The sequence below is a fragment of the Erpetoichthys calabaricus genome, chromosome 17 (genome assembly GCF_900747795.2).
Source record: "Erpetoichthys calabaricus chromosome 17, fErpCal1.3, whole genome shotgun sequence".
In the NCBI taxonomy this organism is placed as follows: domain Eukaryota; kingdom Metazoa; phylum Chordata; class Cladistia; order Polypteriformes; family Polypteridae; genus Erpetoichthys; species Erpetoichthys calabaricus.
The window spans coordinates 49576131-49593198 of record NC_041410.2 but is presented as its reverse complement, the minus strand read 5'-3'; the positions used below and the strand labels follow the sequence as shown (position 1 = coordinate 49593198).

The 17068-nt window shown below is 38.2% G+C and overlaps 1 protein-coding gene across 3 annotated transcripts in view; it reads right to left on the bottom strand.

Annotated features, from left to right (window-relative positions):
- The window catches only part of map2k5 (mitogen-activated protein kinase kinase 5), a 74893-nt gene that overhangs the window by 45665 nt on the left and 12160 nt on the right, over positions 1-17068 (bottom strand). For all 3 annotated transcript variants that reach the window (XR_003718784.2, XM_028823245.2, XM_028823244.2), the window contains exon 4: positions 2158-2227. Coding sequence is in view for 2 of the 3 variants with exons in the window: in XM_028823245.2 (XP_028679078.2) it covers positions 2158-2227 (70 nt within the window). In the remaining variant the exon portion in view is untranslated. The remainder of the gene's footprint in view (positions 1-2157; positions 2228-17068) is intronic.

Here is a 17068-nt window from a genome sequence, read left to right as displayed (position 1 = left end):
ATTGAAGAAGATTTTACTGTTTAATAATTTCTATTTATATGAAATGTGCTTCTTATATATTACTTCATATTCTCATATGATAATGATGTTAATGTTTATATTGATTTCTATGTTATTGTAAGTGCATCTATGTGTGTATATGTATGTATGTATGTATGTATGTATGTGTATATATATATATATATATATATATATAAAAAATATATGTGTACAGTGATCCCTCGCTATATCGCGCTTCGCCTTTCGCGGCTTCACTCCATCGCGGATTTTATATGTAAGCATATTTAAATATATATCGCGGATTTTTCGCTGCTTCGCGGGTTTCTGCGGACAATGGGTCTTTTAATTTCTGGTACATGCTTCCTCAGTTGGTTTGCCCAGTTGATTTCATACAAGGGACGCTATTGGCAGATGGCTGAGAAGCTACCCAACTTACTTTCTCTCTCTCTCTCTCTCTCTCTCTCGCGCTGACGTAGGGGGGTGTGAGCAGGGGGGCTGTGTGCAGCTGCTTCCTGAAGGACATGCTGCACGGAGCTTCGCATACTTAAAAGCTCAAAGGGCACGTATTGATTTTTTATCTCTCTCTCTATCTCTCTCTCTCTCTCTCTCTGCTCCTGACAGAGGGGGTGTGAGCTGCCGCCTTCAACAGCTTTGTACCGGCGGTGCTTCGCATACTTAAAAGCCAAAAAGCCCTATTGATTTTTTTTTTGACTGCTTGCTTTGCACTCCTTTGAAAAGGAAGATATGTTTGCATTCTTTTAATTGTGAGACAGAACTGTCATCTCTGTCTTGTCATGGAGCACAGTTTAAACTTTTGAAAAAGAGACAAATGTTTGTTTGCAGTGTTTGAATAACGTTCCTGCCTCTCTACAACCTCCTGTGTTTCTGCGCAAATCTGTGACCCAAGCATGACATTCTAAAAATAACCATATAAACATATGGTTTCTACTTCGCGGATTTTCCTATTTCGCGGGTGGCTCTGGAACGCAACCCCCGCGATGGAGGAGGGATTACTGTATATGTATATATAATATATCTGTATATGTGTGTATATGTGTGTGTATATGTATATATATATGACAGCAACACTCATAACAATGACAACACAATTACATTGACAATCATGTTACGTTATTTTTAAAATGTTTCCTTTACTTTTTCATAACCTCTTTAACACACTACTTCTCTGCTGCGAAGCGCGGGTATTTTGCTAGTGTGAAATATATTCCAAAGTACCTTCATAAAAAAGTACCAAAAAACATGAACATTTCCGGATGATTCCAAACTTTTGAATGTTAGTGTATATATATCTATATATATATATATATATATATCTATATATATATATATATATATATATATATATATATATATATATATATATATATATACACGTGTATATATATATATATATATCTATATCTATATATATATCTATATATCTATATATATATCTATATATCTATATATATATCTATATCTATATCTATATTTCTCCTTCTCCAGATATGCTACAGAAATGTGCACAAAAATGCAAAATCATTACATCTGTATTGCAAAATCTACTGGACCAATTTCATGCAAAAATCAAGAGGCTTCAAGCATTTTAAAATGCTTACAACAGTGCCAGGTTTCTTTCAGATTCAGAGATTAATTGTTTAGTTGTTGTGTCCAAGGGATTATATGGACATACACATACCAACCCAAAAGTGGTTAAATTATGACTAAATCATGTAAACATATTGAGAAAATGAAGCAAAAATGGTCTCAATACTTCCCACATGTAAACATATACACAGATACACATAGTAAGTATTTGCATCCCCATATGATACTGTACATGGAGAGAAAGTACAAGGGACTCAAACACACATTTGCAATTGTCACATGAAAATGTCTATGCAGCAGTGATCACAGTTATCAGCTGACCTGGAACAAAGCTGCCTTAATTGTGGGGACAACCTGAAAAAAAAAAACAATCTGGGAATACTATGCCCAGACTCAAATGTATAAATTTTCAAAAAAAGGTAACGTATCAAGCAAACAAAATATTGAATTAAAAAAATAAACAAACACACACACACACACACACACACACAAGGGGTTGTCCTCCTGGAAACCGCTATATTCATGCTTAGTGTTTGGCATGCCAATTACCTCTTGGAAATATCTGAAGTGGTTCTGTGAGCTGGCCATTCATCTGCTGCTCCACCACAGCATTGGTGTACTGCAAAAAAAAAAAAAATTCAAACATGGAACACGTTTACAAAAACCAAAGAGACTGACATATTGCATAACATTTAGGTCACGTGGCACCAGAAATGTTTTTTCTCATCCACATGTAACAAACATAAAACGACAACACATGCGACCTATAGGACTTGACACTCTTGCTTTGCTGTAGAAAATCCACCATACATCAGAGGTAATGATCAGCTTGGAGGCCATTGTGTCCAGGATAGGGACTCCAACAATAATGAAACCACCTGTTCTGTCCCTTTACTGTACTACCTCAGCAATTTTGAGAAATAGTAATTGTTAACAAGCAGCCTGGAAAAGAAACTGTTCCTAAACAGAGCTACATGGGGCTTGGAGACTCCACAGCAAATTAAGATGCCACCGGCTATTTGGAGCAGAGTCCAGCTAATCTTTCTTTAATGGAAAATTTGCCAGCTATTGATCTGCCACTTGTAACGCCTGCCAGCAGCTTTCCAATCACCGGCTGTCAAAAACACAAGAGCGCTCTTTGTACTGATGTGACATACAGAGTGGGCAAGCAAGTTGCTCTAGCCATCCTGCTGCTCTTAATTACACTCTGCAGTCATAGCATGAGCACTCCTTAGGCACCACAGAAGAACCTGGACTGCAAGTGTGTGTCTAGAGTGAGTATAAGCAAGCACAAATGTGAAATGCTTGGTTTTATAGACACATTGGCAATGGAGAAAGACAGAACCTCTTGAAAGGATAAGCATGTATACACATATACAAACCGACACATATATAATTAAAAATACATATATGCACATACACAGTATACATCATACATACACACAAATATGCATGTAATGCATGTTATTAAGAGTGTGATCACATGAGCACTTTAAAATAGAACAAATGTTAATATCTTATGCCAATGTCACAGTACACAACTTCTAGTCGTTGTATATGTCACACTTGCTGGACTATGGCAATTTACATGACTGAAAATTGCTAGGCATGTCAAATTTTGCGACTGCGTGTTGACCTTCTACCAAAGTTGTATGCGCTCCTTTTTGTGACAGCCAACAGCGTGCTGCCTGAAGCTGCCGGCGCTGTATGAATGGTTAACAGGTATGGCAAGTTCTGTCACAATTTCTCCTTTTTTTTCTTTTTCCCATACTAAAATGGTATGTAAAACATAAGACTATGTATTGCTTCTGTCTCGCTAAAATTATATAAATGAAGGCTACAACTGATAAATAGCTGGAAAAACCATCTAATGTGAACTAGCTTTTAGGCTCACAAGACTTTAATAATATACATAAGAAACAGTGATGTGTGAGCTGCACTGTGTAAAGGAATATATACACATATATATATATATATATATATATATATATATATATACATACATATACATACTTATATATACATACATACATATTCATATACTGTATATATATATATATATATATATATATATATATATATATATATATATATATATATATATATATATACATACATACATACATACATACATACATACATACATACATACATACATACATACATACATGTTCACTTGGTTGGCTGTTGTGAAGGGGTTTCTCTTCACCATGGAAATGATTCTGCGATCATCCACCACTGTTGAATTCCGTGGATGTCCAGGGGCACAGAAATGTTGCGTACGAATGTTTCCACGCTCAAATCGCGATGTATAAAACCTAAACTTGGCGTAAAGCCACGCACATTTCCACGGTAACTCATACCTTGGCGTACGCAATTTCTCTGCTCGGTTTTGCAGACTGGCGGCACCCAGCGTCAAAGCAGTGCTACTGTTCTTGTGTGATCACCCTTTCTTTATTAGACCCACATTCCTGACGCGGCTTAATAAATACACTGAAATTAACTGCATATTGTTTATTAGTGTAATGCATCTGAGCGTAATTAACCTGTAGCAATGTAATGGGCCAGGGAATAGCCATAGTATTCCAAATACCATAACTGCTTTAGCGTTGTTACTCTCACTGCATCTTGTTCTTCTTTTTGCTGCTCCCGTTAAGGGTTGCCACTGCGGATCATCTTTTTCCATATTACTCTCACTGCACCACTCGGAGTATTTATATCACTGTATCTGAGTGTGAATCACAGCAGCAGATGATCGGAAAGAGAATTATCGGTATACAGTTTCAAGTACACAACCACAGCAAAAAGCGTCAAAGCCTTTCCTGTACGGACCTCGCGTTTCAGAAACAGTTTCATCCCAAGAACTATAAACGCACTCAATCAGTCCATCAAGTGCTCCTTGTAGAACTGTTTGTACTTATAAGTACAATCACCTCACTGTAAACTTACACTACAGTTATAATATTGCACAACCTGCGCTACTTTATAAAGCGCGTATGATGACAAAATCATTTTTAAGATGAAATGCAGCAAAATATGTTGCTTATAGTATACAGATAAAACTTTAACTTCATTTAAAATAATCTGTATTGTTAATAATTAAACATGTGAGGACACGGTGCCGCAGCGTATAGCTAGTTCAAGGATAGCTCCTGCCTTGCGCTGTATTCTTGCTGGTGCTGATGCGACACTGGAAGGATAGACGAATAGAATAATGAAACATGTACTACGAAGATATTTCAATGTTCCTTAAAAGTTTTGAAGAATCGGCGTTCTAAGCTTACAAATGGCTTAACGTCTATTACAGAGCTGATTGTGTGGCGATTGGAGAAAGAAAAGTATGGACAGGAATTGGAGGTTAGTACGTTTGAAAGAGACAGTACTTCTGTAAAAAAATTATTTCATCGAAGGTCACACATGGTGCAGCAAGCCTCTTGCGTGAGATATGAACAAGCACTGCGCCACCGTGTTCCCATGTTTAATAACATGCTTTCATTCCTATCATCATGAAAATGATATCACGTATACATCTCAGTATTTTAATTATTCAGAGAGCTGTAATATCTCGAATGTAATGCATTCTGTGTCCTGTCGGAGAAAGAGAAAGAACGGAAGCACGTAGTGATTCACACACATAGAAGATCAAACACCAAACAAAGCATTTAACATGCTACTTGAGAAACTAGTAAAATAAACGATTTTAAGATGAAGTTTATGATGTTCTACTTTAATGGCAAAATAAACTATGTGATTAAAGTGGAAATTTCGAGATTAAAGTTGACATTTCGTGCTTTTTTCCCCACTGTGTGCCTATGTTTTTTGTTTGTACCCTAATACGCTTTCATATGACACTCAGACGGTGGGCTACGACTTGCCTTTTCACGGCGACTTTGATATATGATTTCTTTTTTATTTCGGGCACTGTGCGACTTTGTGAATTTGATCGTTCGAGTTTTTCCAACACTCTGTCACTCGATCAACTTTCTTTTGTTGATTATACCACTGTTTAAACCAACAAATAGTACGTTTTTCCTTTGCCTCCACTTGGTATTCGCTGAAATTCTTATATTTTCCCCTGTGCTTTTCCCATTGTCTTTTCACAGAAGGCTATTTATATTGATTTGCATATTCAAAGAGGCGTAATTCTGGGAGGAGTTGGGGCGGGAAAGAAGGCGCGTGCACGTGCGTTACTTTTCACGCTGATCGGGATTTATGTAGTGGAAGAACGTGAAAGTATGCGTGCGTACAGATTCCTGCATCTGGATTTTTCTGTGCATACGCACAATCACGCTTTTGTGCTTACGCCATGTTATAGTGTGAGTTCTACGCACGGCGTTATACATGAGGCCCCAGGTCTTTTTGCATTGCTGAGTTCACCAGTGCTTGCTTTCTTTCTCAGGAAGTACTAAACTGTAGATTTTGCCACTCGTAATATTGTAGCAATTTCTCAGATAGGTTTTTTCTGTTTTCGCAGCTTAAGGATGGCTTCTTTCACCTGCACGGAGAGCTCCTTTGACCGCATGGTGTCTGTTCACAGGAAAATCTTCCACATGCAAACAGCCTCAAATCAACTCCAGGCCTTTTATCTGCTTAATTGATAATGACATAACGACGGACTTGCCCACACCTGCCCATGAAATAGCCTTTGAGTCAATTGTGCAATTACTTTTGGGCCCCTGAAATGAAGGGATTGTGTTAAAAAAATGCTTTAGTTGCCTCACATTTTTATGCAATCGTTTTGTTCACCCCACTGAATTAAAGCTGAAAGTCTGCACTTCAACTGCATTTGAGTTGTTTCATTTAAAATTCATTGTGGTAATGTAGAGAACCAAAATTAGAAAAAAGTTGTCTCTGTCCACATATTTATAGACCTAACTGTATGTGTGTATATTATATATATATATGGTTGAAATAGTTTACTGTCAAATAAATGCAAAGAGTACACGACACGTGTTTCGCCCTCATTCTGGGCTCATCAGGTGTACACACTCCACTGCACTCCCTCTCGGGAATCGAACCTCGGACGTCAGCGCCAGAGGCGATGCCCCTAACGTTGCGCCACGGCGTGTGGTTCGTTTATTTGACAGCATGTAGATCGGGGTAATTACATTCACGGCATTCGAAGTCTGTGTCATACACATACATACACATATATATACATATACACACACACATATATATACATATACATATACACACAAATATATTTACACACACACACACACACACACACACATCTATATATATATATCTATATCTATATACACAGTGGGGCAAAAAAGTTATTTAGTCAGCCACCAATTGTGCAAGTTCTCCCACTGAAAAAGATGAGAGAGGCCTGTTCATCATAGGTATACCTCAACTATGAGACAAAATGAGAAAAAAAAATCCAGAAAAATCACATTGTCTGATTTTTGAAGAATTTATTTGCAAATTATGGTGGGAAAAAAAGTATTTGGTCAATAACAAAAGTTCATCTCAATACTTTGTTATATACCCTTTGTTGGCAATGACAGAGGTCAAACGTTTTCTGTAAGTCTTCACAAGGTTTTCACACACTGTTGCTGGTATTTTGGCCCATTCTTCCATGCAGATTTCCTCTACAGCAGTGATGTTTTGGGGCTGTCGCTGGGCAACAAGGACTTTCAACTCCCTCCAAACGTTTTCTATGGGGTTGAGATCTGGAGACTGGCTAGGCCATTCCAGGACCTTGAAATGCTTCTTACGAAGTCACTCCTTTGTTACCCGGGCAGCGTGTTTGGGATCATTGTCATACTGAAAGACCCAGCCACGTTTCATCTTCAATGCCCTTGCTGATGGAAGGAGGTTTTCACTCAAAATCTGACGATGCATGGCCCCATTCATTCTTTCCTTTACATGGATCAGTTGTCCTGGTCCCTTTGCAGAAAAACAGCCCCAAAGCATGATGTTTCCACCCCCATGTTTTACAGTAGGTATGGTATTTTTTGGATGCAACTCAGCATTCTTTCTCCTCCAAACACGACGAGTAGAGTTTTTACCAAAAAGTTCTATTTTGGTTTCATCTGACCATATGACATTCTCCCAATCCTCTTCTGGATCATCCAAATGCTCTCTAGCAAACTTCAGACGGGCCTGCACATGTACTGGCTTAAGCATGGGGACACGTCTGGCACTGCAGGATTTGAGTCCCTGGTGGCGTAGTGTGTTACTGATGGTAGCCTTTGTTACTTTGGTCCCAGCTCTCTGCAGGTCATTCACTAGGTCCCCCCGTGTGGTTCTGGGATTTTTGCTCACCGTTCTTGTGATCATTTTGACCCCACGGGGCGAGATCTTGCTTTGAGCCCCAGATCGAGGGAGATTATCAGTGGTCTTGTATGTCTTCCATTTTCTAATAATTGCTTCCACAGTTGATTTCTTCACACCAAGCTGCTTACCTATTGCAGATTCAGTCTTCCCAGCCTGGTGCAGGTCTATAATTTTGTTTCTGGTGTCCTTTGACAGCTCTTTGGTCTTGGCCATAGTGGAGTTTGGAGTGTGACTGTTTGAGGTTGTGGACAGGTGTCTTTTATATTGATAACGAGTTCAAACAGGCGCCATTAATACAGGTAACGAGTGGAGGACAGAGGAGCCTCTTACAGAAGAAGTTACAGGTCTGTGAGAGCCAGAAATCTTGCTTGTTTGTAGTTGACCAAATACTTATTTTCCACCATAATTTGCAAATAAATTCATCTTTTTAAGTAGGAGAACTTGCACAATTGGTGGCTGACTAAATACTTTTTTGCCCCACTGTATATATACACATATATTTACACACACACACACACATATATTATTTATATTATTTATATATATATATATATATATATATATATATATATATATATATATATATATATATATATATATATATATATATATATACACACACACACATTATATATATATACACACATATATATATATATATACATCTATACTAATTAATAAAAGGCAAAGCCCTCACTGACTCACTGACTGACTGACTGATTCATCACTAATTCTGCAACTTCCCGTGTAGGTGGAAGGCTGAAATTTGGCAGGCTGATTCCTTACAGCTTACTTACAAAAGTTAGGCAGGTTTCATTTCGAAATTCAACGCGTAATGGTCATAACTGGAACCTCTTTTTTCACAATATACTGTAATGGACGGCAGCTCGATGGCCGTGAGAAGAGGAGTTGAGTGTCACGTCATCACGCCTCCCACGTAATCACGTGAAAAGACTGTGAACGCAGTAGGGAGAAATGAAGGAGGAGCCGCAAACAGCGAAGAACAAAAAATTCATTAAACAATTGAGAAGGGAGCGAAACAATAAGAAGCGAGCGAGTAAAGCATAGAAGCATCTTCATAAGGGAAACAAAGCACGGTGTAAAACGTAAGTTTAAATTAAGTTTATAGAAACGCTCCCGCTGCGGATTGCAATAACATATTCGCGAGATAAAAGTTTAATGAGAAGACACGAGGTATAAACGAACCACACGCCGTAGCGCAACGTTAGGGGCTTCACCTCTGGCGCTGACGTTCGAGATTCGAATCCCGAGAGCGGATGCAGTGAGTGTGTACGCCTGATGAGTCCAGAATTAGGGAGAAACACGTGTCGCATACTCTTTGCATTATTTCAATGTAAACTATTAAAACCATTCTATGATCTGCTTCTTGCAACTGAAAGACGGCACATGGCGGATGTTAGCCAACTTGCTGACCGCAACGTTAGGGGCTTCAACTCTGGCGCCGCAAACAGCGAAGAACAAAAAATTCATTAAACAATTCAGAAGGGAGCGAAACAATAAGAAGCGAGAGAATGAAGCATATAAGCATCTTCATAAGGGAAAAAAGCACGGTGTAAAACGTAAGTTTAAATTAAGTTTATAGAAACGCTCCTGCTGCGGACTGCAATAACATATTCGCGAGATAAAAGTTTAATGAGAAGACACGAGGTATAAACGAACCACACGCCGTAGCGCAACGTTAGGGGCTTCACCTCTGGCGGGGACGATAGAGATTCGATTCCGGAGAGGGGATGCAGTGAGTGTGTACGCCTGATGAGCCCAGAATTAGGGAGAAACACATGTTGCATACTCTTTGCATTATTTGAAAGTAAACTATTAAAACCATTCTATGATCTGCTTCTGGGAATAGAAAGAGGGCACGTGGCGGACGTAAGGCGACTTGCTGACAAACCATAAGCGTGACCTGGCAGGTAACCACCCATACAATCAGATTGTGATTCAGAAAACGAATGCCATGAATGTAATTACCACGATCTACATACTGTCAAATAAACGAAACACACGCCGTAGCGCGACAGCTGTGAAAAGGGAGCTTCACAAAAAAACAGATCCTTAACAAATTGTTATTGGTATATTTTCGATCCGTTTAAAAAGGTTTTCTTTTCTTCCTAATAAAAAATTAAAAGCAGTACTTCGCCGCAACGAAGCGCGAGAATTTGGCTATATATATCTGCTTCTCGCAATTAAAAGAGGGCACGTAGCGGATGTTAGACGACTTGATGACCATGCATAAGCGTTACCTGCCAGGTAACCACCCATACAATCAGATTGTGATTCAGACTAGGAATGCAATGAATGTAATTACCCCGATCTACATACAAGGCGAAAGTCTTTAAACATTCAAAGATGATGGTTTGGGATAAGTACACCATGGAACATAAAAGAGCTTATGAAGCCTTGAACCGAAAAAAGCAAGATCTCAGAGATCGTAAAAAAAAAAAAAAAAGGAGGTAATGTCGTTTTACTCGCTGTAGATTTTAGTCAAACATTACCAGTTATTCCACGAGGGAGACCAGCAGATGAACTCAACGCGTGTTTAAAATCCATGCTTCTCCCACGGTCGGTTATATGTCGCGTGTTCTCGGGTAGGTACACCAAAAAAATGTATACATTTAAGCATGTAATGGGCAAAGAAAAAATGAGGTATACCCGAAGGCACTGCAGTAGTACTCAATGTAACTTTACTTCTTAAATGTTAATGTTTTACTGTTTAATAATTTATACGCTTCTTATATGTTGTTCAAATTCTTTTATCAAAATACCAGTGACAGCGCAATGCACGATAACATAGAGTGAATACACCATACGCATCTGCCCACGGCCGCCCTGGTGTGCGCAGATAGGAGTTGATTCTACAATAAAATAAAATAAAGATAAAAAGAGTAATACAAGCATCACCCATAAAGCGGATAGCAGACGTGACGTACTATATGTGTACCAGATTTCAAGTCAATAGGTGAAACGGTTTGCGAGCTACAGGTGATTTAAAATCCTGGACAGACAAACGAATAGCCACGGTAGCAAATTATAGAAGAAGATTTTACTGTTTAATAATTTATATTTATATGAAATGTGCTTCTTATATATTACTTCATATTCTCATATGATAATGATGTTAATGTTGTTTATATTGATTTCTATGTTATTGTAAGTGCATGTATGTGTGTATATGTGTGTGTGTGTGTATATATATATATATATATATATATATATATACTGTATATATATATATATATAAAAAATATATGTGTATATGTATATATATGATATATCTGTATATGTGTATATATGATATATCTGTATATGTGTGTGTGTATATATAATATATGTGTGTGTATATATATAATATATGTGTATATGTGTGTGTATATATATATATATATATATATATATAAAAAATATATGTGTGTATGTGTATATATATATATATATATATATATATATATATATATATATATATATATATATATAATATATGTGTATATGTGTATATATATATGACAGCAACACTCATAACAATGACAACACAATTACATTGACAATCATGTTACGTTATTTTTAAAATGTTTCCTTTACTTTTTCATAACCTCTTTAACACACTACTTCTCCGCTGCGAAGCGCGGGTATTTTGCTATATTATATATATATATATATATATATATATATATATATATATATATATATATATACACACACACATATATATATATACACATAATATATATATACACACATATATATATATATACACATATTATATGTATATATATATATACATATAATATATATATACACACACATATACAGTGGTGTGAAAAACTATTTGCCCCCTTCCTGATTTCTTATTCTTTTGCATGTTTGTCACACAAAATGTTTCTGATCATCAAACACATTTAACCATTAGTCAAATATAACACAAGTAAACACAAAATGCAGTTTTTAAATGATGGTTTTTATTATTTAGGGAGAAAAAAAATCCAAACATACATGGCCCTGTGTGAAAAAGTAATTGCCCCCTTGTTAAAAAATAACCTAACTGTGGTATATCACACCTGAGTTCAATTTCCGTAGCCACCCCCAGGCCTGATTACTGCCACACCTGTTTCAATCAAGAAATCACTTAAATAGGAGCTGCCTGACACAGAGAAGTAGACCAAAAGCACCTCAAAAGCTAGACATCATGCCAAGATCCAAAGAAATTCAGGAACAAATGAGAACAGAAGTAATTGAGATCTATCAGTCTGGTAAAGGTTATAAAGCCATTTCTAAAGCTTTGGGACTCCAGCGAACCACCGTGAGAGCCATTATCCACAAATGGCAAAAACATGGAACAGTGGTGAACCTTCCCAGGAGTGGCCGGCCGACCAAAATTACCCCAAGAGCGCAGAGACGACTCATCCGAGAGGTCACAAAAGACCCAGGACAACGTCTAAAGAACTGCAGGCCTCACTTGCCTCAATTAAGGTCAGTGTTCACGACTCCACCATAAGAAAGAGACTTGGCAAAAACGGCCTGCATGGCAGATTTCCAAGACGCAAACCACTGTTAAGCAAAAAGAACATTAGGGCTCGTCTCAATTTTGCTAAGAAACATCTCAATGATTGCCAAGACTTTTGGGAAAATACCTTGTGGACTGATGAGACAAAAGTTGAACTTTTTGGAAGGCAAATGTCCCGTTACATCTGGCGTAAAAGGAACACAGCATTTCAGAAAAAGAACATCATACCAACAGTAAAATATGGTGGTGGTAGTGTGATGGTCTGGGGTTGTTTTGCTGCTTCAGGACCTGGAAGGCTTGCTGTGATAGATGGAACCATGAATTCTACTGTCTACCAAAAAATCCTGAAGGAGAATGTCCGGCCATCTGTTCGTCAACTCAAGCTGAAGCTATCTTGGGTGCTGCAACAGGACAATGACCCAAAACACACCAGCAAATCCACCTCTGAATGGCTGAAGAAAAACAAAATGAAGACTTTGGAGTGGCCTAGTCAAAGTCCTGACCTGAATCCAACCGAGATGCTATGGCATGACCTTAAAAAGGCGGTTCATGCTAGAAAACCCTCAAATAAAGCTGAATTACAACAATTTTGCAAAGATGAGTGGGCCAAAATTCCTCCAGAGCGCTGTAAAAGACTCATTGCAAGTTATCGCAAACGCTTGATTGCAGTTATTGCTGCTAAGGGTGGCCCAACCAGTTATTAGGTTCAGGGGGCAATTACTTTTTCACACAGGGCCATGTAGGTTTGGATTTTTTTTTCTCCCTAAATAATAAAAACCACCATTTACAAACTGCATTTTGTGTTTACTTGTGTTATATTTGACTAATGGTTAAATGTGTTTGATGATCAGAAACATTTTGTGTGACAAACATGCAAAAGAATAAGAAATCAGGAAGGGGGCAAATAGTTTTTCACACCACTGTATATATATATATACACATATAATATATATATACACATATAATATATATATACACACATATATATTATATATATATATATATATATATATATATATATATATATATATACACACAATATATATACACACATATTATATATATATATATATATATATATATATATATACACATAATATATATACACACATATAATATATATATATACACACACACACACATACATATATATATATATATATACACGTGTATATATGTATGTATGAATACATAAATATACAAAAGAGTAGCTTGGTTGTGTAGTGCTAAGTACAATGCTGCTAACCTGTGCCACTGTAATGATAAAGTCAGAATAGGAAAATGGATGGATTTACAGTACATATGCAGGTAAAATGGGTCACAGCTGAACATTAAGTGAAGGTCTGATACTAACAATGCATGCTGTTTACCCAGACAGGTGAAAGGAGGGCCACAAGATGGTGGTAAACCATGTGCTGAATGAGCAGCCCAATTATTTATTCCTAGGCACAGACCTAGAAAAAGGTGGCCGCAGGAATAACTATAGCTAAAAGAAGGAGAATCCCAAAAAGCTGTTCTAGTAAGCATTCATAAAACTAGAAGGGATTATAAAAAGGTTACCCAGAAGTTATTTTGGAGTGTACCTTAAAAACTCCTTAGGTCACTGCAAAAACTCAAATGGAAGTAGGAATAGAAGACAGAATCAGTGAAGGAGATGCATAAGTTAAAAAAAATGACAGCTTTGCATAGTTTTGTCATTTCAGGCTGTAACAGACATCCGGGGCTTCTAAGGAAAAACCGGGGGAGAGAGCTTGCGTGGGGCATGACCTCCACTGGAAGCAGAGGGCAGTCACCCTGGCTTAGGACAGTGCCCCGTGTTTGAAGCTGGGAAGCTCAGCCCTGTTGGGCTGAATGCCAACACACCCGGAAGTGTTGGTGGAAGTCGATCACGGGACACCTGGAGAACATCTGGGTGTTCTACAATTGGAGCCGCTTCACTTCAGAGAGCCAGAGTCGGGAGGAAGAGGATGAAACTTGCCTGAGGAGGAGTTGAGACGGAAAAGACTGAAGATAGAGAAGAGATAAACTGGTGTATGCTAGATTGTACTGGTGCTTTGATACTGTGCTTGCTATAGGGGGAATGAAGGAAAAGGGTTTCCCCGGTGAAAATAAAAAAGTGTTGTGATTGAACTTGTGCCTGGTGTCTGTTGTGTTGACATCCCACCACTTATTTCTTTTGTACTTGTGCCACTACTTTTATTGTTCCCTCTCCTATGTTCTTTACTACACTATGCCCCAAAAACACATTATTGTATACTTTGGCCTCTTTATAGTTCATACTGGCTGGTTTTGGTTCCAAGACCACCTCCATGTATCTGTGCATCAAATGTACATTAAGCAGACACCATATTAGATACAGCTGCCAATCAGAAGTAACCAGTGAGTAAAGCAAGTAAACAGGTGAGTGCAGTTCAAATGGACAACAAGAAAGACTAAGTATAAATGTTTTTAAACTCAACACAACATATCCACCAATGTATCAAGAACAGCATCCCTACTACTGAACTGAAAATTAGAGTCATGGATTATTGATAATGCATTTCCATACAAAAACATACATTCAAAGATGGTCCCGTGGTCCATCCATTATTTTTTCTACTGCTTATCTTTTCCGGGTCAAGGGGCAACAGTGCAAGGAAACACGCACAGATGTCCCCTTACCCTGCCATCTTCTCCAACATCTTTTGGGTATGGAGGTTGGTATTTGGGGATTACAGAGGTGTTTCCAGGTCAGCTGCAAGAAGTATTCTCCCCAGTGTGTCCTATGTCTGCCTCAAAGTCTTCTCCAGGTTGGATGTGCTGAAACATCTCCACAAGAAGGCATCCAGGAATCACCTTAATCAGATGCTCGAACCACCTCAACTCGCCCCTTTCAATGCAGAGAAGCAGCAGCTCAACTTTGAGCTCCTCGTAAATGTCTGCACTCCTTACCTTATCTCTAAGGCTGAGCCCAGACACTGTGAAGGAAGCTAATTTCTGCCTTTTGTATACAACAGTTTAGTTCTTTTGGTCACTACTCCAAGCTCACGGCCATAGATGAGGGTAGGAACGTAGATGGACTGGTAAACTGAGAACTTTGCCTTTTGGCTTGGCTCTCTCCTTGCCATCACCAACCAGTACAACTCGTGAACAAGCCCCAGAGATATGCAGAGTGGTTCAGAACGGGTATCTGTTGAAAGCGCAGATGGAGAAGAATATATGTTGTGCAGTTAACATACAATTACAGTGGTGGTACCAAGAGAAAAGCATACTAAAATGCATAACTCGTTATAGGCTATGACAACAGCTGACCCAAACAAGTTTTACATGTCAGAAATAAAACAAGAAGGTATGTTTGCATTAACTTTATGAAAGCTGAAATAGGGAAAATTATTTTCTGTCCTTAGAAATTGCAGTTACTTCTTAAAAAATAATGTAGCAAGCCCAGGGACTCATCTAGTCTGGTTTCAATAATACAGGCATGTCATTTAATGGCAAATTGTCATTATCAGAAGGATGTTGCTCCATGCTGTATGGCAAATAAGCGAGCTTAACGCAGTTGTCAGTGGTCAGACAATCATTCGACATCATTTGAATTGAACATCTGTGGGACAAGATGTAACAAGCTTATCTGTTAAAACCTTCAGAACATACCAAAGATGGCACTGGTCAGAGAGCACTGCTTTGTTAAACTTTTGATAGATGGTTGAGCACATGACAAGATGAACGTCTGGTTGTCTGAATGTAAACGGAGAAACAAAACCATATGGTGGCCTCTCCACATGTGCATGTCTACGGTATGTATTAAGTTGTTACAAGATGTGCATGTCTGTGTGCACATGTATGACATAGCCACATTATTCAAACATGTGCAATTCAATTCAAGAATATGGTAAGCCACAGTCTATCCCATTAAAAAAGCAAACAAAAGGAAATAATCAGCCTTGCACGTAGCACCAGCTGGTGAAAAATCAGACACATGGAGACCATGCAAGATGCACACAGACTGCAACAGGGCACAAGATTTGGACCCAAAGGATGCTGGATCCACAAGGAAACGGTCCTAATACTTGGGCGATTGTACCACAATATTAGATGACCGTGCATCTAAACATATTTATATATTATATACACACACATATACTGTATATCTAAGACACACAGCATTAAGTCCACCTTCTCTTTAAAGCAAAAATCCCACTTTGCCAACAGCCAGTCGCGGCTGCAATAACTCAAAACATGCAGACATTGCCAAGAGGTTTAGGTGAACTGACAAGAATCAACAAGATGTGTGGTCTGAGCAACACTGACTGTGGAATGACTGCTCAAGCAAGAAGTTATAGTTCCATCACCTGAGAATGAACATTTCTAACATTTGTGCTAACATTTGCCTTAATCAGTTTCTATCTGTACTCCTGTGTTTTTGTTCATGAACTCATTTGTAAGGTAACAGGCAAAATCCAATGTACTAAGTCCATTCACTATTTTGAATACTTCTCTATCATCTCCTCTTAAGATTTGTTTTTCAAAAACTACATGCTCTTCAGAACAGGTCACCCACCTGAAGCTAAGCATGTTCTGGCCCAGCTAGCACTTGGATGGGAGACCATCTAAGAAAATCTTAGGTTGTTGCTGGAAGACATATTGGAGAGACCAGCAGGGGGCTATTCACCA